The sequence below is a fragment of the Pyrgilauda ruficollis genome, unplaced genomic scaffold, assembly GCF_017590135.1.
Source record: "Pyrgilauda ruficollis isolate IOZ18807 unplaced genomic scaffold, ASM1759013v1 scaffold72, whole genome shotgun sequence".
NCBI classification, from domain to species: Eukaryota; Metazoa; Chordata; class Aves; order Passeriformes; family Passeridae; genus Pyrgilauda; species Pyrgilauda ruficollis.
In genome coordinates this window covers 2530096-2553938 of record NW_024529044.1, presented here as the reverse complement: position 1 = coordinate 2553938, position 23843 = coordinate 2530096, and the positions used below count along the sequence as shown (strand labels likewise).

Genomic DNA, 23843 nt, shown 5'->3' with positions numbered 1-23843 from the left:
AGTAACTAATAATCCTGTAGAGACTGAATATTCATTTTCACCACATACAAATGGTGTTGTTATCATTCCCAACAAGTGATATTCTCCTCTTTGATGGTTTACAAACAACTGTAGAAATGTCAGAACATTTCAAGCTATGCCTTTTAAAAAAAAAAAAAATTAAATATTCCCTTTCTTTTCCCATGTAGATGGCAGAGGTTGAAGCAGATCTAAGCAGATCAAAATTGCTGCGGGAAAAGCAAGCCCAAGAATTCTCCCGGCAGTTGGATGAGATCAAGAAAAGATATGAACAGCAGGTCAGTTGCTTTGCTCCTCCAGGTGGAGGGGAGAAAACACCCTTCCTGCAGCTGTAGGTCACTGTGTGTTGCTGTCCTTCCTATAAAAACACATTTACAGATATGCAGAGTTTTGTGGTGGGGACGGAGTGGGGAGAACCTACACAGAAAATACTTTTTGTTTCTTCTTCACAATCCTTTGTACCTCTGACTCTTTCAAATTGTTTCCCAGGCTTACAGGTGGCAACACCTATTTCCATAATCACCAGGTTCAATTATTTAATGCATTATCTGTTTCTCTTCTTGTCAAGAAACAGCGGTTTATTCTTTTTATCATTTTTGACACGGGGAGTGTTCGTATGAATGCTTGTTTTGGCCCGCTGAGCGTGATTTTCTTCTTTGTAATGTAATTTCAGGGTTGGGAAATACTCAGGAAACGTTTGGGTGGAGACAAGAAAGTTTTGTTCGGTACTGCTGTGAAGTGTAAAGGGGGGAGACGCAGAAGGAGAGAAATTACTGCGTGACACAGGCTTGGGAGCTGAGGAGCTGCACCAGACATGGGTGTGAGCTGGTACTTGGTCATGAAACTAAAGTGGCCTTTGTTGGTAACACCTGCTGAAGGATTGAAAGAGGATTTTTAGTACTTTGTAGGAATGAGGTGGTTAATCCGTGAAAGTTCTCTCTTATCACTGTTCTTATGTGGATCTAAGCTTGCATTTCCAGCAGGGAAATGTGGTTTCATTTCTGTTTATCTTCTGTGCCGTGAGAGGATGAAACGCTGCGGTTGGCTTTGGTGCCAGGCCTGCTCTGGTCCATCTGGAAGGGGCTTTTTCAGGGAATTAAGGAACAAGATCACTTTGGTAGGTGTTGAGAGACCCCTGCTCTGTGCTGGGGAGGAACAATGGTGTGTTTTGTGTGTGGCTCTTGGAACAGAAGGGAGTTTGTTGGGTCAGATCAAAGCATCGTCACCACTTGTGCTGCCACCTGACAGAGGTGACATGCTGGCCTCTGGAAGGGTGAGGGACATCTCACAGGTGTTCATCTTAACTGGGGGATGTTATTTATGGTGATTCCTGCATTTAGTGATTCAGAAATAGTCAGAGATACTGGGGATTTGTGCAGGAAAGGTGAGGAAGTTTGGTGTGCCAGGGACTTGCAGAAAGGAGGGCGATGGGAGTGTCAGGGTCAGTTGGACATCTGCCTTAAAGGAATTTTTATTTAGTCATATTTTCACATCATTTTAGGGATATGGTTGGCTCACATTTTTTCTTTGCAGTTCTCATAATTTGTAGTGCATCTTTAAAGTCCCAACTAAGCATTTATTAAAAGATTTTGTTGCTGTTTTCCCATCCCACATTTTAATCTGTAGAGATAAATGCTAACTTGCAGTGTATCAGGAGTTACAACATTCCTGTTCTACCTACAAAGGGTATATTTTTTTTACTGTTATAGTAACATCCACCAAGCCATAGGTAAAATTTTCTGCCAATATTCAGCTGACTTTGCACACTAAAGGCAAATGATAATGTCTCATATTGTCACGGTTTGGTTTTATGTGTCTTCTTATATTCAGACCTTCTGGAGACTGTGTCAAAAAAACTCACAAAGCAAGAAATTAATATGAAAGTTAAAAATGTTTTGGTGAATCTGTTCTCTAGCAATGTTGATATTGTGGTAAACATCAGTGAAAGCATTTTTCACTGAGATGTTTACTGCTTCCCATTTATTTTGTTTAGTATAGCTGCTTTTACTGTAAGAAAGAACAGCTAAGCTTTATGAGACATCACTGGAACCCCAGGGTTTCAGCCCTAAACAGCTGAACAATGAGAGCCTAAGAAGAATTTTCAGTGGAATCCTGTTTATGCCCTTTTTAAAAATTTATTTCTCTTTGTCCTTCATCTGGAATGTTCTTTGAAAGTTGGTGAGCATGAAGAATACTTGCCCCTTCCTGCAGATTGCAGGGGGTTATCACTGGGAATGAGGTTCTTTTGGGAGGCACAAAGCCCCTCCAGCCCCACCACGGAGCAGGATGAGCTCAGTTCTTCCACTCTTCAAATTTCCTTTCAGTACTTCCAACTTCTGTTTCTCTGCACTGCTCTCTATTTATGCTTCAGAACTTCTAAGCCATTTTTAAAGCAGACTTTTCCTTGCCTTGTTTTACTGCATATTTCTTTGGTTGTTACTTGGCAAGGAGCAGACTGATTTAAAATGTTTAAATAGAGCAGTGAATTCGAAGTGGGGATACATTTTGACAGGGCTCCAGCAGATTTCCAGTTGGAAATAGACACCCAACCAAAAACTTGGATATTTTAGCTACCTGAGAAATGTAGTGATTGCTTCGGCATGTTCTGCCTCAAGTGTCTGAATCTAATTGTCAAATGAAATTCAGACATAAAAAGGGAAGGGAAATTGCCCTACAGATTTATTTTTGTTGGCTTTTGTGGTGAGTGGCAAGGGTAGCACTGATGGCAACCTGGACAATTCAGTTGCCCATAATTTTAATCAGATTGGTAATAAAGAACCAAATTAACTGATGTGTTATCCAGTTCTCCAGTCTGAGAGACATTTTGGGAGTGTAGGCACTTAGAGCAGTGGTTTCACTTCTCTGCTTTATTTGAATGGTTGATGTCACAGGACTCTGCTTGAATACTGATTTCAAAACAATTGTTGGTGTGAATATGGACTGTTCACTGTGGGGCTGAAAGATGGTTTTGCCTGCAGATTAGATATACTGATATATTGGAATTTATCTGATATTTATTACAACAAATAACCTGATACATTGATATTTATTTATCGTTGTCTTTTGCATCAAAAATAATTTGGGAAAAACCACAGCAGTTAATATTTTGTTAGCTTTTCAAATGCACTCAAATCCATTAATAAGGCAAAAAGGAGCATTTGGATCTTGCAGTATTTGGTTTCAGCTGTCACGTGTCCCTCCTGGTTCCAGCTTCATCTGATTCGGTGCCACTTGCTTTTGAAGTATCCACTGAGAACACGGTCAGAGAGAGAAACTGGTGGGTTTTTTTTTCTTCTTTAAATATACTTTAGCTCAACTTTGTTCTACTTGCAGCTGTTAGATTTGAAAGTATATTTTGAAGAAAAAAAATAACTCCAGCAGCACCAGAGTTCCTATCTGCTGGGAGCAGATGCTTTCGGCACTTCAAAGCCAGTGGACAGCACAGTGAAGGCCTCAGCCTTTCCTGCCTTTGAAATGGTTGCAGTATCTGTAGTTGGGCTTTATGGCACTGTCAGCACAGGAAGAAAGGTTGTTTGGTTTTTTGCACCCCCTCCCTTTTTTCTTTTTTTCATTTTTTTCCCCCTACTTTCTAATTACATCCTCAATTCAGCTCAAAATACCTGGGAAGTGTTTCTGATGAGTTCATCTTCTGTGAGCCCAAATGTTTGAAAGATCATGTGTCCAGACTTCTCAGTAATGGATTTTAGTCAAATTTGACAGAAAAGTTAAGGGATTTGCTGGGTTTTTTCCCATATCCTTGTCAGTTGAGCACTTTCTGAGAGCACATCTCTCATGGGGAGTGGTGGTTCCATGGCAGAGATGGGACAGGGCTTCATGCTGGGACATTGCCCAGTACACTCAAATACATGCACACCTTTGTTTCAAGCAGATTTTCATAAATTGTTGAGAATGGAACACTTCCAGTGAACTCAATGTGATCCTAATGCTTAAATGACATTAGCTTGTCCTTTAAAAAACCCCCAAACCGTTAATAATCGCTGTGATCACTGTTACACCCATTTTTTGCTGTGAACAGTTGTTGAAGTGACTGAGTGAATGTGAAATAAATGAGATGCAAGATTAGTAAGTGAGCCAAAGTCTAGGAAATTTTATTTCCCAGCAGGGAGAGAACACACAAAAAACCAGTTGATGAATTACTGTGATAGCAGGATGGGGTTACCTGATGAGTTATGGCCATACTCTTTGAGATTAAATGCCAGCCTAAATATATAAATAATCCTTTTGGTTTGGTTCATCTTTAGCTGTGTTTATTTCCTTCCAAAATAATTATTCATGCTTCCATAGGAAAGTGGAAAGTTGTTACATGATAGCTGAAGAATCTCCCTATATCTCAGGAAATCCTTTCTTGTGACATTTATTGTTGGGTTCTGACTTCTGTAAAAGTTATGAAGAAATTAGAGTTGTCATCTTGTCCTATGTATCCAAATAGGGAAGAAAGACACCTTCAGAAATATTTTCCTGAGTATTTAATGAAATCACTTTGAAATCATGCTAAAGACAAGTCAATAGACAATGCCTTTAAGTTGGCAGCAAGACAAAGGTGTGGTTAAGTTAAATATGCCTTTTATAATAAAGAAAGTGAGGTAAAGAAGTGCAAAATAGCTGGTTAAAAGTGAAAAAAGCATGTTTGTAATGTTACCTGCCAGCAGCAAGGACAACATCTGAGGTGCTGCTGGGACACTGTTCTTGTTTTAGCAGTGTGCTGGAGCAAAGTGTTATTGAGAGGAGAGGAAGAATATTCTGTAGATCTTTTTGTCTTTTATAACTTTCTAGTGAGGTTAATTTAAAGAAAAGAGTGAGGTTCTCTCAGACAAAACATTCACTTAGTAATTAATACTAATAGGGAACTCCAGCTCTCTTTGTCCCCATACCCTTGCTGTTAAGAGTTCCTGCCACTGCACTTCCATCCTAGCTTTCCTTCTGGCCTCATTCTTCATTTTCTGTTTTTCTGGTTTTTTAGCTTCTCTTTTACCGATCTGTTACCCACCCAAGTGAAGGAAACACTTGCAAAGCCCAGTTTGAAATCTGCTGTTCCTCGGACAGACTGATGTCCCAAGCATTTCTTAGCTGTACGTTAACCTGGCCATTTATTTTCAGAGATCCACAGTCCATTTTTAGTATGCTGGTTTAGTTGTGAGGAGAGAGTCTTTGTGAAAAGCTTTGTTCCTCTCCTCTTTGTCTGTACTCGAAGATAATTGAAATACAGTCTGTTCTTGCAAGGAGGCCAAATGAGCACGTTAGTAGAAGCTCTAAATTTTTCATGTCATCGGCAACAAGCTGCATAAATTTCATTTAATAAATTAATCTAGGATGCATAAACGTTTCCTTTGAACCATCCTAAGACACAGATGAATACCATTTGTGCAGAATATCTGAGGAATAGTTTCTTCAATCAACATCAACTTTTTACTTTATAGCTAAAACTCACAAATGGGAAAAGGAGACGAATTTAACCTCCAAGTGAAGAGTGGGTGGAAATCTTCTCATGGTGCCATTGCTGTTTACAGAATTGTTAACCAGACAGATGGGTATTTGCACGGTCTCCTTCAGGCATCTGAGTCGTGTGTGATTCAGAGTTGAAAGCCTGAGCTCCCTGTGTAGTCAAAGAATCCACTTTGAGGGGAGGAGGGAGAGGGAGGCGATTCCAGAAACACAAACGGGTGCCTGCGGTAAACAGCGAGTCTGCCTGGGAAGGCAGCTCTGTGTTCAAAGAAGGTCCTTGGATAAACTGAATCCCTAAACAAAGACTACACACAGCAAGTTCTGCACCAGAGCCTGCTGCAGACAGGCATTTGCAGTGGCTCAAGGTCTGTTAGTTGGAAAGAAATATTTCTCTTTGCAGCCTGAGATGGGTTTGGTGGTGTGGGTGGGCTGGGGAGGAACCTCCTGATGTTCATTGTGGCACCAAGTTGGATTTAATCATGGCATGCAACTCTGTTCCCAGTATATTGTTAAAAGAAGGCTGGAGAGGGATTTTTCACAAGGGCATGTAGTGATGGGACAAGGAGGAATAGCCTTGAACTGAAGGAAGGCAGGTTTAGATTAGATACTAAGAAGAAATTCTCCACCATAAGGGTGGTAAGGCCCAGAGAGGTTGTGGACTCCTCGTCCCTGGAAGTGCCCAAGGCCAGGTTGGACAGGGCTTGCAGCAAGCTGGGATAGTGGAAGGTGTCCCTGCCCATGGCAGGGTCTTAGAATCGGATGGGCTGTAAAGGTCCCTTCCAACCCAAACAGTTCTGTGGTTCTGTGATTTAAAACAAATTTACTCGTGCCAGAAGATTGGGAAGATGGAATGATTGAGGTGGGGTTTGCGCTGCCCATACTTTAAAAATATTAAAATTCTAAAAAGCCTTTACAAGTAAAAATGTACAGATCAAGAATATAATTTTATATAGTGAGAGTGAGACCATTCAGGTGCATTATTTTAGGGGAGGATAAATCAAACTGCAATTTGGCTAGAGACCAGCTTGTTTCTGTTAGAGAATTTCTTGCAATTCTTAGTTCGCAGTTGAAAAAGAATTATTAGTGGTTGGTGAAAAGGTATAAGTATTACAGAAAACAGTCATACCAATTAAATTATTGCAGCCTGCAATGAAATAGAAAGTCATGTACATTACCCCACGTGTGGTAATGTGTGCTTCTGCACAGATGTATTTTTCACTGTCTCATTTGCCCTTGGCTCAATACAGCCCTTATATCTTGGGAGACCTTTGTGTTTCAACTTACAGAAAAATCTCCCCCCCAAAGAAGTGTAAATTAAAATCAGTGTAATTTATCTGCTGCAGAGGAGCTCGGGCAAAAGAGGTTCTGGTTTTCTCCCTTAACTTGCAGTGAAGATGCTCCTTTTCTGCCCAAAGTTATGCTGAACCAGACCCCAGCGTGATCAGCACTCACTCCTCCAGCCTGCTAGATCAGATTACTTTCAGCAGCAGTATTTTCAGGGATGGGTAATCCCCATATCCTCATGGAACACGCAGGTTTATTGATAGGCTTAGGAGACAGAAAATGCTCCATTTTGCTGGAGTTGTTCTTTGGGGACAGTTCATGTGCTGTGCCCTGCCTGGGCAGAGGCTGGGGCCGGTTTTCAGCAGGCTAATCATGCAAACACCTGATTTACAAACACTTAAATGATTTTAGGATGGAAATGCTGAAAGCAGACGTGCTGTAGGTGTGCTGCAGAGTGAGTTTAGCTCAGTGACACGTGTAATCCATTGGTGGCTTCTCCAGCCCTCAGTTCAGTCATGCCAAAACAGTGCTTATAAAATCATCCTGCCTTGCAAAACCATATTTTATATAGGTGTTACTTAAAATATTTCTGGAATTGCGGACATAAATTTACATGAATTTTCATACTTTGGTGTCAAATATTTATTGTAGCAGTTACATTTTTCAAAGAGGTAGTGAGCTAACTAATTTCCTTTCCCTCCTTTGGGGACTCTAAAAAGAATTTCAAAGGCGTGCTTGTTCTTGAGAACAAGTTGAAATTGTTCTAAAATTGAAAAGCCTAAACTTAGCGTGTGATGTAAAAGCAAAAACTGGGTAGTAGAAGGCCTTGTCTAAATTAGGGACTTTCAAAAGGTATTTGCTGGTGTTGATTAAATTACAAATCTTTGGCTTCTGAAAACATCTCCTGCGATCGGTGGGCTGTTTATTGTCAATCTTTGTTCTTCAGGCGTGCTAACAGCAGCAGGATTTCACCTTGGCTCTGCATTAGACTGTCTCTTGTTTTAGCAAATTGTCCTAAAGCGCCTCCCCTTGTGAGTGTAATTCCATCTGCCTGTGCTCATCAGCTGAGTTGTCACTGGCCTGGGCACAAGCCACGCTGCCAGATTTGTTTGGCACCTTTTTGTTTGTGTGTGTGAGTGAACAACAAGAGACTGTCACAATTCTTGCATTAATCTTTTTTAGCTCTTTGTTAAGAATTTTGTTTTCTTCTTAACATCCTTACTCTGCAAGAGTAAGGGAGTTTAAACTTTGGTTAAAAGCTAAATTTAAAGTGTAATTCTGATGACCGTTTAGTAAATCACCTGTTGGCTGTTGCCTTGAACGTTACTCTGTCACACTGTGTGGAAACAAAAAATGAAGAATTCAGCTAAGAAGAAATCATAATTTTCAAATATTTGTGTTACTTGATAACAGCAATGGTAAGAAAGGCTCTCTCAGGTCAGACAGACATTCCTGCTTGGTTTTGTGTCCAAGCTATGGCTGGAGACAGGAACAGATGCTCAGGGAAGGGAATGAGAGCTTTTCATCTTTGGGAGGACAAGATGAGGAAACATCCAAGGCACAATGAATGCCCTGTGATTATGGTAATAGGGCACACACGATTATTTAATGAATGTTTCTTTTCAGCCTCGCCCCTAATGCCCATTGTGAACGTCGTGTTGCTTGTCTGGCTGAAATGTATAGCACCTACCAGTGCCTGTCCCTGGACACTGAAGTGCTGGAGTGCAGCAGACACTTGAATGTGATCTGATGGAGTGCTCAGCATCAAGGGGTAGATGCAACAAGATCTCAACATGACAGAATTTTTGAAGGAGGTGTTTTTGTTATATCATTCATAAAGGTGCTCTCTACCTCAAAGAGGAGACAGAATCTGTCTGGTTTGTGAAGAATTAATACAATTTTCATGCAGTTTCCTGTGATGAGGTCCTGTCGTTGCTGAAAAGCAGCATGGATTTTCTCTTTCTGTTTTTTGGTATATGTTAATTTATTTTTTCCTTTTAAAAAACAAGCCAATAAAAATACAAGAATGAGAGAGAGAGGAGTGGAAGAGAAGCCATAGTGCTTGGCAGCTGTTCTGAGGGGAGCAGGAGCTTCAGGGAGTGCTCACCAGGGCAGGGAATGGCTCCTCAGTCACTTTGTGTTCTTTTTTTTTTATTGGTTGGGAATGTGGAATTCCTGCTAATATTCATTAGGGAAGATGGGTGTGGAGGCCTCTGAGGGATGAAAATGTTCTGGTCCTCATCCTTTCTCTTCTCTCCTGTTTCTCCACCTCTGCTCCCTGCCAGAAACATCTTAAAGTACCAAACCAAAACCATTTTGGGGAATACATACCTTTAAATGAGGAGGGTTTTAAAATTTTTCTTCAACAAATTTGCCTTTTGTAAAACATCTCCCCTCATGGTACCACCCTTTCTCTTCCCCCGGATGAGCTGAAGGGACACCCCTCCTGCTGAAGGACCTTTTGCTCATTCCACCTATTAAATTAAAATCTTTGTGTCTATAAATGCTGAAAGTGAAGAGATTACTAAACAAAACAATTTACTTTGGTTGGTGTGATAAAGGTATAAAGAGTTGGAGAGGCAGGATGTGTCCCCTCCTCCCTCTGGGTCACATTCCCTTCCTGCTGCCCTGTCTTCTGATAAAAAAGTGACATCTCCAATATTTGAAGCTCTCCACAGCAAACTGCCTTAACCCAGACCTGCATGGAACAACCAACTGAAAACCCAATAATTAAGACAGCAAAATATTTGAGGGGAAAGGCCTCTTCTGTTGACACGATTTCTTTTTAATCAGGTCTTATTTATGAAAGAACATTAAACATTTTTTTCTCCTAAATCAGGCAAAGGCTCTACAGTTATTTTAGGGAGCAACAGCTTTTTCTCTTAGGCACAGGATGGACACCGCGAGCATCCAAGAGAAGCCAGGTTTGTACAGAAACCTTGGGCAAAAACCTGGCGTAAAGAACTTTGTGTGAGGATCCCAGGCCCAGCCTGGAAAATGTGAGGGGCTAACCCCTGCAGGGACTTCAGGCATCTTTTAATGAGCTCTTTAGTGTTATTAAATAATGTAGATACATTAAACCGTGCAGCGTTGCATCTGTTCTTCTCACTCCGTTTGCGGACGGATGCTCCCAACCACAGCATGGATGGCGCACTTCCGTTTTCAACTTGCATCACGCTGATCTGCAGTTTGAGAAAATGCCCTTTTTTAAAAAATTTATTTTAATTTAGCTTCAAATTTTCCCCGCGGAAGCCGGGCAACCAGCTGATATCATTCCAGAATTGAATGCTACAGCTTTAAGATAAGGTGCTGGGCGCTCTCGGCGCTCACACAGCGGCTCCTCCCGTCCGCTCTTTTTTTCCTTTCTCATGCTGAAAATACCCCACCATGTTCACGATAAGAGATTTCTCTTTTTTTTTTTTCTTTTTTTTTTTTTTTGTTATTTTGCTTCCTTCCCCCCCTTCCTCCTTCTCCGAAATCCACCAAAACTGAAGAAAAATCCAAGTGACTGTTCTTAGCAGCTGTGTGGCCCGGAGTTCAGTGGGGAAGCGGCTTCCTGCCGTCCCTATTCATCACCTGCTTCAAAGGCGGCCTGGCCGCTCCAGTGTGCAGGCCAGGTAGGGTGCCTTTGTGCGCAGGCGGGAGGATTAATATCAAAGCTGCAGCAACCAGGCCCTTGGTCTCAGGCTGCCATTCAGGCAAGCGGGGAGAGGCTAAGAGTGGCCAAGGTCACAGCATCCAGTGTGGTGCGGACTGGGAACGGCTCCTGAGAATAGAGGGCTTCTTATGAAATCATGGTGCAAGCTTGCGGCACAGCAGGTGCCCTTCTGGAACACATACATCTGTTTATGTTGGGATAGCGTAGCTGACAACGGGATAATAGGGCTTTGTTTTTTTTATAATTTTCTTGCTCTTTTTTTTTTTATTTAAGGGGGAAAAAAAAAAGAGACAACTCTATGCGCCAGCGTTGAGGAATATTGCAGGAAGAGCGTTCGCTTTGGAAATCATAAAGAATTCTTGCAAAGCTTTAATTGCTGGGGTGGGGGGTTGTGTGTGTGTATACTTAAGCGAAGGGGCGAGCGGGCTGCCTATTAACCATTTAGGATCCTCAGTCCTGCTGAGGAGCAGCAGCGGGATACGGGGGCACCCGCCACACAATGCGACAATGCCTCCCCTTTTTTTTTTTTTTTTTTTTTTTTAATATTATTTTTTTGTACGCTTCCGACATTTGTACCAACAAATTGGGTAAGGATGCGCTGGATTTGCTCGGTTGTCTCCATTGTTGGGATTGTCTGGAGGAATTCTGTCACGCTAACGGTGGCTTTTTAAGAGGTGAGGTAATAGTGACGTAAAAATAAAATTGCCAACTTGATGAAATTAAGGGGGAAATTAAGCTGTAGACGAGTTGTCATGACGACAAGGATGTTCTATTGATGAACTGTACTCCTCCCTGTCCAATCAGATAGTGGAGCTGAAGCTGGAGCATGAACAGGAGAAGACGCACCTATTCCAGCAGCACAACACAGCGCAGGACTGCCTGGTCCGAGACCATCAACGGGAGATGGAGAAACTGGAGAAGCAGCTTCACGCTGCCATGGCAGAGCACGAGAGCCAAACTCAGGACAGCAGGAAACGAGACGGCCAGGTAACGATCAATAACGCTTGAAAGGCGCCCGCTTATTAGAAATTGCTGATAATGAGTGTTTCCTGTTTGCCAGCATTGTTGGTGGTGCTCGCTGGGGGAGCATTTGCGAAACTGGCACATAAACGTGATTTCGATTTTCTTTTTTTTTCTTTTTTTCTTTTTCCGCTTTCCCCCCTCCCTTCCTAGTGCTGAATAGGGCTTTAAGTGCAAAAACCACAGGTAGCCAGATTAAAAATCCCATGGTGCGCTATAACTCGGCCTATTTATAATCTTGTCTCATTTTCTTTCATGATGGATTTGTTTAAGAAAAAAAGGTATCTGTTCTTTTTCCCCCCCAGCCCTCACACTCACCCCTCCTTTTCTTCTTCCTGGGCAAATCCATGTGAATTATATCTGCTTCGTTCGTGTGCTTTTTTTTGTTTTAAATCTCTGCAGGTAACTCACAAATGGCTTTATTTCCTTTTGTTCATGTCTTTTTTGTTTCAGTTTTTGTATTCTAGATTTGCATTGTGCGTTTGGTTCCGTGTGTCGGATGTTTGATAAGATGATGTGGGTTTGGGGTCGCTTACCATCACGTTTATTTTCCTACACACACGTACCCCTCCCATCCTCCATCTCTGTGGTCACTGTTGGAAGCCATTTGGCAGAATAACCCCCAGCTGAGGTAGCATTTGACTCTTCAAACTTCTGGATGAAATGCACACTGTCAGCATGGAAAATGATCTTTATGAGTTTTCACTTCAAAAACCATCTTACTGCCTTTTTTTCAATGTATTTTGTAAGAACGGCGTGGTATATTTTCCTAAGAGCCCTTATTAAAAAGGCCTGCAATGACAATATTCTAAAAACTAAGGTGATTTTCTAGTTTAAAGAATTTACAGAAAATAATCTTTCCTAATCAGCGTTAGAATTGCTTATCACGCATGGATTATTTTATACGCAAACTGGACATTTTGGTAAAGCATCTTTATTGACACGTTTTCCGCGCACCACCACCTTCCCTAGGAGATGTTAGGCTCAGACTAAGAAGAATTTTCGCTCTACTTTCCCGTAGGCTGGTAGGCTGTGGCTTTTACTAACACTTCCAATGGAGCTAAATGAAACTGAATTGAAAATTTACTTTTAAAATCAATTGATTTTTTACTTTGAACGGCTCAGACTATCGAAATTCTGGCTTAAGGAAGTCCATTAGGAAGCAAACGGCTTCTTGGGGGAGGTTGAGAGGTATATTGCAAAGCCAGGACTTATTTCTCCATTTCTACCATTGTGGTTTTCCAACGAAAACGGGATATACTTTGTGAGAACACTTGAGCAGGGGATACTCAGGTGGCCTCTGAAAAAAAAATTAAACCTCGCCTTTTATTTTTCGCTGCATTGTAAGAGCGAACAAAGCCTTAAATGGTTCAAGGGATTGGTTTTTATCTTTGCATTTTTTCTTTTTGGCCCAGGATAGATTCATCTCAGCTCTGGATCTGTTTGCGAGAGTCTTTTCAGACTTGTAGCCTCCTCTCACCTGCATTTCTGATGTTGGTTTTTTGGTTTTTTTTGTGGACAAAGGCAGAGCTGTAACTCCCACATTAAAAGAAGACAGTTTCGGAATTACATAGAATTATTCTGTCTACACACTAGTGCTCATCCCAGTTCCTGTGTTGCTCTGTAACACTGAATACAAAAGGAAGGGGACTCTCTTCAGCAAATCCTGAGAACTGGGAGGTGTCCAGCTCTGATTTGTGCTCTTGGGGGTCATTTCTGGCAGAGGCTGGAGCCCAAAGTTTGGTTGTGCTTTCCGTTTGCAGGGGACCAACAATGCTACCACAGGTGCTCTGTGGAAAGCTGGGAAATTTCACAGCTATTGGGGGAATCTGAACAGTCTGAAAAGCAGAGTTTGGCCTTTTAACAGAGCTTTTCTTTGTAGTTTGAATATCCCTGTACAGTCATTTGAACATTGCTGCCATGAGAATGACATGTAAATCAGGGAAGAAAGGGCAGTTGCTTTGACTAGAAGAGCTGTTGTTTGTTTAAATTCTAGTGAGACTGTCCCAGCTTTCAAGGACGCAGATTTTTCCATTTGGGAAAATAAATTGCTTGTCGTTCCTTTCTCTGGTCTTTGTATTCAGATCCACCTCTGTCTTTGCACTGAGCTCAACAGACAATACTCGTGTTTCTTATGGAATTATAGCCCAGATTTTTAATAATTTTTTTTTTAATCTTCGCATATGTTTATGTAACTAAAAATGCGTGTTTTGGACGTCTGATGTGACTAACGGCCAATGTCCTTTATGAAACATTTGTCAGGCTCTAAACAAAGGTAACCTACTCATTTAATGGGTGTTTAACAGCACTGCATTTTAAAAACCTGTTAAATTGGAACCATCTTTGACAGCTGTCATTTTTAGGAGTGCTTTGTGTCGCAGCGAAGGTGAGATGAAATAGGAGCGGAGGCCATTTTGCTTGGCGAAATGAAAAGTGGATTTGCTGGGTTATTTGAAAAATTTAAATAATAATTAGTGTTAATCACATATGAGTAGCTTGGTTTGAAGGACCTATCTGCTCAGTGTTGAGTGAATGATGTGAAAGCACCATTATTAAAGGTATTCACTGGAAGTCTTTCTTAAATCCTTTTCCATATGAAAGAGTAGCGAATACGTATTTCTTAATATATGTGGTTAAAATATGTATTTCTCACTATATTCCTGAAGACAGCTATGACTGGCTACTGCAGATCAATTTCTTTTACTAATACTGTAAAGATTAATTTAGTTTTTTTATTGCATATCCAAGGTCTCTACTTTCACGTAGGTCTTCAGGTACTGTGAAAGACACTATACAAAATGGTTAGATTTTATTAAAATATATTTATTAATGCTTTAATCTCAACTAGAGTATAAAAAATAAGATGTGAGTGCCTTGCCAGATATTAATTAAATTTAAAACAATGTTATTTCTTTGTGAAGCGTAAGTCTAATATATTTTCAAGAAAGGAATTTGATTGAAGCCTATCACCTTTTGTGTTGATGATAAATTTCTGGATCATGATTGCATTCCGCCTCAATTTCTCCATTTCCAGGAGTCTTCCTCTGATTTTTTCACCTGGGGTTGTAATGCTTGGGGAGGAGTAAATTGACTTGTAGGTCAATAAAAGTCAAAGCAGTACAAAGGCTTTTATGCCATGCTGTGTTCTTGTAGGCTTTTGAATTCTGTACGTTTTCTAAGAACTGCCATAATGTTGTTATTCTTCAAACAGTAGCTAATCACACAGGATTATGTTTTTTTAAATGGGAAGTTTTGAATCGCTACTTCTATTTAATTTAGATATCTGGATTTTCTTTAGGAGCATTGTTAAGTTTGCTTATACATTCCGCACCTCCCTAAGTAATTTTAGTTTATCCATCAGTTCACAAAACAAGGAGCTCCTTGCATGACGGAGGCCTTCCTTTGTTTTAATAAAAGCAGTCTTGCTATGGAATCAGTGATTTTCTGAAGCAAGACTTCAGGTCACAGAATATATCCAGTTTGCTTGGTGAAATGAAATAGCAAGGTTAGGAAATTTTAATAACTGAAGCGGAGGGGCTGAGTGTCTGCGGTGCCAGTTGTGCCCTCGTCATATGTATGTGCCCTCATATTTCCCCTTTGTCCTTTGAATGTCCTTCTCTCCCCAGCATCTGCCACGTGCCCTCAACCAGCTCAAAGATTTCCATGTTCCAGCTGCTGTACAGAGTTGGATCATTTTCCTGCTCGTTCTTCCACCGTTGACCTTTGGGCAAGAAGAAGAAATAAAATGTACCCCTGTAACATCAAATACGGCGCTTGGCACTAAAGGAGAGGAAAGAAAGTTTCCATGAGGAAGCTGAATCCTCTTTCCAGGTTCTGTTCTGAGATAATTGGCCAGGCCACTGTGTTCATCCAGTCGTAATTGGGTCAAGAGCAGCTGGAGTGCTCGGGCACGGTCTGCCCGCGCGTGTCACTGATGTCACAGTGTTTAATTTTAACAGGCAACGTCTGTGCTCTCAAAAATGAGGCTGCTCTAAGAGATCACTGCTCTTTTGGGGTGTCTTGGGGCTCTCAATAAACCCTTATTGGTCAGGAAAGAAAAACCTTGAGTAGTTCTGAAGCTGTGTGGACGCAAGCATTGAGAGCAGAGCTTGTTACAAAAAACCCCGACAAACAGGCTGGAGGTGGTAAGAAGAGTTAATAAGGTGTTATCCCATGGCTGAAGGATCTGTTTCCTTTTTCCTCTCTTGCTTTGTGAACTTTCCATAATCCCCTTGGCCTTTACCATCCAGGTTTGCTTTCCCTTCTCAGAAATCAGCGGCTCCTCCCTTGCTGTCCCATGTACAGCACATCCCATCACTTCTTTTCTGGCTTCTCTTTGGAAATTTCTGTCTTTGTACTTGGGATCAACAATCTTTCTGCAGCTATTGCTTTGCACCTGGTTCTGTGTGAATTAATTTGAGCCTGTGGAGTTAAAATAAAAAACCAGTAGCAATCACTATTTTCATTCCAGCAATGATAGTTCTTTTTTTTAGTTTCTTTTTCCAGCAGATTCTTGGTATATATTTGTGGTTCTGTAGATAATTAGTGTATCAACCAAGTGGGGGAAACAGAGGACATTTATCTTGGCTCCATAAATGTATGAAGGGTGGCTGTGCTGCTGTATTCTGCTGCAGAGCTCTCTCAACTATTGACAAGATAAAATACAGGAAAAAAACCCAGCGGAGACATTACCTACTGGTTTAGTGATAGCTAAACACCCAACTCATGCCCAGTTTCTGCCTGTATGCAAATACTGCTGCAACAGTAACTTTGCAGTACTGTACTATATTAATAAGAAGGATTTGGGGAGCATTTTTTTCAGAAAAGGAGACTCTCTTCAACTTTGATTTGAAAGAACCTATTGTTACCTACAGATAAATCACTAATCAACTCTTTTGCTTCATGTAATTTTTTGAATATCTCCAGATACCAGTTCCCACATGGTTATTCTCCCAGTATCAGTGGAAGCAATTTGCTTGAGGGGATCTGGAGGGTACAGATAGAGGTAGCCTGGGAAACATTCAGATGCTGCCAGTGCTACTGAAGTCACTTCTGTTTACAATTTAGAGTAAATAAATTTTATTACTCTTTTTTTTTTCTTTTACTTCCTTTCCTTTGCTTAGCAGAAGATGTCTTTGGCATGAGAAGAAATGCACTGCTTGCAGTGCAGGCTTTCTCTGCAGCCAATCTGAATCCTAGAGTTGCAATCTAAATATTTGTTTGTTGTATTTTACTTGGAGAGTGGCTCTTGGGCTGCCAGTCAGACTCCTGTAGACAGACAGCCGTTCCCTTTTAGCTTTTCCCAAACAAAAGCTTTTGGCTATATTGCAGCATGTTTAATTTACCACCAGTCAGCCCAGGATAATGAACATGACTGTTGATGTAAAGTATTTTAAAGTACCAAATATTTGTTGCAGCACTTGTGTGGTTTTCCTTGGTTGTTATTCACAGTCTGCTGACTCAGGACTGCCATGGATCCTATTGATGGAGAATATCTGCTGAAATCAGGGATCTGGTGCTGGGTCCCGTGGAGATGTTTACACTGGGCTTTCACTCAGAGCATTGCTGTCAAATGGTCAAATGCAGCAGTTCCTTGTGGAAAGACTCAAATACTGTGAACCCACAGAGCTGGTTTTCACTTGAGTAAATGCAGGGGAGCTGTGGGAAGGGTAGGGCTGCAGCATTGGAATAATCTTTGAGATAAGAGTTAAAATTGAGCCTTTGCTCTGAACTGGAGCAGGCAGTGCAGGCTCAGTGTTCTCTCCATCAGGGTCTGGGTTTCCTGCACACATCCCTGTCCCTGCTCAGGTGATCCCACCTTGGCACCTTTGTGTTCCTGTGTCCCACTCTGGCTGAGCTGCTGCCTCGGGCTGGGACACCTCTCCAGCACCTGTTGGTCCAGCTGTGAACATCTGCCACTTCCTCACTTCATGCACCCTTCAGAGTGTCCTTGTGCCATAGTGGGTGACCATCTCTGATGTCTCCAGCGTTTTTCCTCGATTCTCACTCTTCTCAATAGAGCTGAAGTTGGATTGTGAGGAATTTGGGGCGGGAGGTGTGACTTCACTCTTTCCTTTTATACTGCAGTCAGCCCAGCACTTGCAATACTTAAAGACATTTTTGGAAGGCATACATAATAGTGCACAAATTGTCATCTGCTGATTAAAAATGTTGAGGTAACTTAGGAGACAACAGACATTTTGTGCTGTCTACAGTGTATGTAAAAGAGAAAGCAGTTGCCATAGAAACTAGCTCATCACATAGTATGAACTCTGAATCTGAGATGGAGTTCTTTTCAGCAAAATGGACTTTCTGTTTCTATAATATGAAATTGAATATATCTGGTAATTATTATAACATTGCAATCCGTGTTTTTATATTCTCTTTTGTTTCATTTTAAATATTGGCAGCTGAAGGTGGAGTGTATAATTTCACTTGTCTAGGGGCAGGGTGTGGATCATAAGGCAGTAATTTTATTTTATACCAGCACTCCTTGATTAGGAAGAAGTGATTATTTCCTGCATAGATGTTAATAAACATAGATTAATTTCTCTGAATAGACGAAAGATCAGTTTTGCTCATCTGTGAGATGTAAAGGATCTTTATGCCAGGTTTTAACACATCCACTAGGTGTGGCTTTGCAGGGTTTGTGTGTGATGGCTGCAAGGAATGATTAACACTAACAGACAATAAGCTGTGCACGGTGTAAAATAATTTCTCACATTAAAGTTACAATAAGGAATCCTGAAGTCAGAAATTATCAATTACAAACAGGTGCATGTACAAACAGGTAGTAACTGCAGCATTTGAGGTGGTGTAATGTAATTTCTAAGCAGAGAGGCAAAAATACTGTGTTAGTCTGCAGAAACTATCGATTTACAATAAAATCTCTTGACTTTGATTTGTTTGTTCTCTTGATCTCTTGATTTGATTGAAGGAGCTTGTTTCTATGTGAAGATCGGTGTATAGCAAAGCCAGGCTCTGAATTTGCTTATTGATATTACTTCCAATTGTGTCCAAGTCTTCAAAGTGTATTTTCTGTGATACTGGATTGTTCCAAATATTACAACTAAACTAATTCAGTAAATGTCTGCTGCACAGAGGAGGGAATGCTTGCTCACAGCTTTATTAATGGTTTTTAGTTCTTTTGAAAATTGCTTTTTTTGTGTTATCTTGTAATGTGTTTGAGACAGTTGTTGAATAGAAGGAAGTTGGCTTCTCCTAGTCCATAGAACAAGTGCAGCAATTTGGAAAACAGCAGTGCCATCCACTTCAAACGCTCCCCTGAGTGCTGAAGGGACATCCTCTAATGGGAGACCAGCATTCATTCAGGAGTTTTTCACAGCATCATAGAATAATTTGGGTTGGAAGGACCTCTGGAGGTCACCGTGCCCAACCTCCTGCTCAAAGCAGGTCTGACTTCAAAACCACATCATGTTGCTCAGGGCCAAGTCCAGCTGAGTTTTGAAAAACCTGCACTGGTGGAGATTTCACAGCCTTCTTGAGCCAAAAGCTCCAGTGCTTACCAATCCAGTGTGAAATCCCTTTTCCTGGATATGCAGCTGGAATATCTGTTATTAAGATTTGGATCTGTAGGTTCTTGCCCTTCCTTCAAGAAGAGTCTGCCTCTGTCCTCTCCACAATTCCTTACGCTCAGTTGAAGACAGCAAATCGATTTCTCTTTGGTGTTCAGTTCTCCAGGCTGAGTAAACCTGGCTTGGTGAACTCCCTGCAGGTCCTGGTGGTCCATTCCTCAGCTTGCAGTGTTTGAGGTCCCTGTGGATGGCACCCTGCTCTCCACACTGGCTGCTTACCCAGGAAATGCCACCCACAGCTTTGGAGCAGGTGTTCGGCTGTGTCAGCCCCTTCTGAACTTTGAGAAGTGCCACTTGGCTGACTCTTGGCTCCTCCCGTTCAAACCCTGTGATTTCTCTGCTTACACTGGAGAGAGGTCTCTGCTCACACTCTGCTCATCCCTCCAGTCTGTGTCCCTTCAGTTTGACTGTACAGACCCTGTAAAATCCATATCAAAACCTTGCTAAAATCAAGATAAATGACACTGACACTTCTCCCCTTTCACTGCAGGAGTCAAAAAGTTTATTCAAGCCTGCCTTGCCCTGGTTTATCCAGCTTGCTGTTCCCAATGAGCCTTTTATGATTCCAGTGCCTGGAAATTATTTTCATGGAGTTTAACACCATCATTTTTCCAGGGATGGAGGTTAGGGTGTCCTGTCTGTGATTACTACTAAGGTGCTATGTATTGCATATTAAGTAGTTAAATTTCTTAGAGTGTGCTTTTTCTCTCATCCCTTCTCTAAAGAAAGATTATCCAAAATCAATTTAGTCTCTCTTCCTTAGGTCATCAGATGTTAATTCCATTCACTCACTGCCACCATAAATCAACTTTTGAACAGTAGTCTGGCTGTTAAATGATATGTATCTGGATAGGAGTGATTCTATGATCTGCTCAGTTCCTCAATTCAAAGGTATTTTAAATACCAAGTGAAAGAATGAGACACTGGGTGAGAAATGGTGACAATCTGTAGTTTGGAATGTTAACACCACTTGTTTTGGCAGCAATACTGCTCGTAAAACAATAAGATCCATATGGATGCTAATTTTCCCAATTTTGAGTAATAAATACAACCTCTTTATGGTTTAAGTAATGATATTACTCAATACCACTGCAGGGTCCAGTAGATGGTTTCATGATGAGGTAATAAATAGCAATTTTGGAGAGCTGATTTATTTGTGTTTTTCTTTTATGTGGTTTCTGATGGGGGAAGAAGAAATCCCAGAGCCAGTGCAAAGCCTTGCCTTCTCCTGTAGCTGACATACTTTGGCTGAAGATATGTCAGCTGAGAAATATGAGCCCATCCATACAGCTCTGCACGCTCCCACATTAAAGTATTATAAAGGAACCTTCAAGTGGAAAACCAGTAACAAATTGCAGCTGAGATGCTTATGGCAAATTGCACTGCCCTGTGTGCCCCACCACTGCTCTGCCTGTTCCTCCACATGCTGCTTTAGGAAGAAAAATGGGAGCCTCCTCTGGTTTTCCTCTGTTTCCCAGACAGGAGCTGCGAGGGGGACAAGCCCCAGGCCCCCATGGTGGGTTCTCTGCAGGCTGGGATGATGCTGCTGGCACAGACACAGCCTTGAGTGTTTCACCACTAAAATCTCTGCAGCTGTTTCCCCACTGGCCCAACCCTGGTGTCTCTAGCAACTCCTCCAAGTCTTTGCTGCCTCAGAAGTCTGGAATTTGCTGTCCCATCCCATGGAGGGGCAGCCAAATGCTGTGCACTCTTCCAGCCCTGCTCCCACCCCAGTGCCATGCCCGGTGTGTGCTCCCAGCTCCAGCCCTTCCGAGCTGCTCCAGCCCCTCTCCCACCAGAGCATGCACTCTGGGCACACCACACCCCGCATGGGGTGGGCTGGGGTTGTCCCCTGCCAGTTCTGAGCTGTGAGTGACAAAGAGGTGCCAGCAAAGGGCTCCTGACTGGGTTCTTGGGATGTGCAAGCCAGGGAGATGGGGCAGTGCCAGGAATCTGCTGCACCTGGGGACAGTGGCTGTGTGCTCTGGGACCACCTCCTGCAGGGAGCCAGCTCAGGAGAGCCCATTCCCCGTGCCCACCTCTGAACTGGGGGCTCTCAGGCAGGAGCAGCTGCCCTGGCACAGCCTGCAGAGCCCACTGAACAACCAGCATAGTATGGCTCCACACTTCCCATCCTGATTCATTATCTCTTGTCTTTTCTGCTGCCATTTGGTGTTTCTGTTTTCCCTCACTCCCAGATAAGAGCAGGGATTTTAGGTTCTGCTTTTGGGGATATTCCAGATAGAGAAAACATCGTGAGTCCTCAGCTGAGGGCTGTGGGCTTGTGCTGGCCTCAGACATGTCAGCTCCCAGAACTGTGCATACCTTCTCTGCAATTTTTCTTTTTCCTTTTGAAAACATTTCTCTTCTTTTTTCAAAGAAATAAATTAGAAATAAAATCCATTATTTTAAAGTACAGTGATTGTTTTCAGCATGGAGTCAGACAGCAGAGCTCAGCCCAGTCACCTTTGAAGAAATGATTGTCACCTTACCTGAACAAAAACTGTTTCTTCATTTGAATGAGTGGCACAGACTGTGACAGTGATTTAAGGTCTTTAGTGTTGATTTCATGCAAGAAAATATTTTTCACAGTATGACTTTAAAGTAGACTTTTTTCCCCCAATTACTCTACATGTTGGCAGCAAATTAGCTTTGAGGGAATATTGTGCACATCATAGTTCTCTGTTGATGTATTGGGGAGTCATTTTTGGATCTTTTAGCTCAGTCAGACCAATGACTGACATTGTTCATGTCTTCCCTTTCTGTGCATTTGAAAGACTTCCTTTTGACAGGGAGGGTGAGATGGAAAAAAAGCAGCCAAAGTACAAGAAATGATTGGCAAAGTGATGATATCATCCAGTGTTCAAAGACTCTGCAAATTGAAGCTTATTAAGGTGACATTTTGTCTTCTATTCAGCACTAATTGGAATCATGCCTGGGTGCATGATGTGGAAGGTACTTAATACCTGAGTGTTTATCATGACAAAATGACAGGAATCGATGTCAGGGATGCTGTAGATTTCTGTTTAATGCAGAAAACAATATATTTCAAACTGCAATTACATATCTCAGAGTCATCTGTATTCATGTGTCTAAAGTCCTCCTAAAATAACACAAATAAGAAAACTTTACTTTTGACCCCTCCAGTATTGGCCTGATCATGAATATTCCATTTTCAGGTTTTAGAGTTGTTCTGCAGAGTTCATAAAATCATCACTAAGGTAGTTTAAGGGGAAAAAAAGTAAAAAAAAAAAGGGACAAAACCCTCTGACACAGTGTTTTCACTTGAAACAGATCTGAAAATCCCACGAAGAGTGAACTCCATCTTCCACACAGGGGATACAATTCTTCTAAAGTTGCCTCTGACAGCTTGAGTTCTTTTGTAAACTGTGCTTTCTGCTGTATTGGCATCTGTAAAATGAATTTAGAAAAGAGAAACAGCACAGAAAGTGATTTTTGGAAAGGCAGCTGCTGCAAACACAGAGTACACTGGAAGATTTGAAGGAAGCTGCGTGTTCTCCTGCTGTATTTGGTATCCTTAGGGATTTCTGGGTTGGAGGGCACCTGTGTCCTGGCTGGGGTAGCAACAGGAGCAGTGTGTTACTCTGCATCTTCATCTTGGACCCTATGAAATTCAGATCTTCAATTAAACCTCTAGTTTAATATAAAATTAATATTTATTCAGCAGCTGATGAAAACAATAAGCTGGTAGATGACATTGTTACCTGAAGTGCTGTTTTTAAGGGAGTAGGGATTGGCAATTGCAGAGTAATATGTTTTTAAAAAACCCAAACAAAACAGAAACAAGCAAAAAGCCCACAAACAAACAGAAGGAAAAATGCCACCCCAAACACAAATCAATGGAGTGTGGATGCTCACAGGAATTACTGGTCATTAAGTGACTGATCCAGCTGCCTGTGTGTCCCTGTGAACTCCAGCAGTCCTGTAACTAATGAGATGTTGACAAGCAGTAGTTTAGGGGCTGCTGGTAATTATTTGTATTGCTGGAATCCTCTCGGGGGTCTGAGTCTATGTTGTGTTAGTGAAAACATGGACCAGCAGACAGTTCCTGTCCCTGAGAGCTGGTACCGTAATTGTGCAGCTTGTGGGATGCTGCAAGTGGGGGCAGCAGAAGGTTGGGGACCTGAGATAAACAATTTTTATCAGTTGGTTTCTCTGTAGGTTGGTGTGGTTGGCGCAGGGAAGACACAGCACATGAGCTGCCTCCACTGAGTGCCTCCAATAACTCAAAAAATCACATCAAAACACATCAAAAAATGCCCTTGCATGATTTGTCTGTAGCTCTAAGAGACAGCTGAAGAGTGCTGGCCTCTTGCCATGCCTGCAGTGCCTGCTGCTGTCAAAGGAAAAGGAAAAGTGTTTGACTGAGGTGGGAGATGAGCACTTGAAGAACATTTTTGTCTGTTCAGAGTTTGGGAGCCCCCTGTAATGATTGCCATGCTTCCAGACATGCTGGTTGTTCAGCCTACTCAAGTTTGCTGATAACTGACTGGGAGCCTTCTGAAGCTGTGTATTGCACAGATTTCCTCATGGGAAAGCAAATTTAAAGAATAATTTGTTATTGTTCCTTTTATCTGTTGGATGCTGTTGTTGGGGAGTGCAAGGGGAGTGGAGGGAACAGGACCCAAGCTGTCAATATACCATTGGTAATGTTAGACGGAAAATATTAATTTTTTCCTGCTAAAATCAGTTTGGGATACGTGAGGGAGTGTGTTTGTGTGTATATATGTGTCTGAGTGTGTGTATATGTATTATTGCCCTCTAATGGATAGAGTCTGAATGGC

At 41.8% G+C, this 23843-nt stretch overlaps 1 protein-coding gene across 4 annotated transcripts in view; it reads left to right on the top strand.

The window, feature by feature from the left end:
- The window catches only part of CEP112 (centrosomal protein 112), a 160662-nt gene that overhangs the window by 60891 nt on the left and 75928 nt on the right, over positions 1-23843 (top strand). For all 4 annotated transcript variants that reach the window (XM_041485834.1, XM_041485835.1, XM_041485836.1 and 1 more), the window contains exons 19-20: positions 189-296; positions 11228-11410. In XM_041485834.1, coding sequence (XP_041341768.1) covers positions 189-296; positions 11228-11410 — 291 coding nt within the window. The remainder of the gene's footprint in view (positions 1-188; positions 297-11227; positions 11411-23843) is intronic.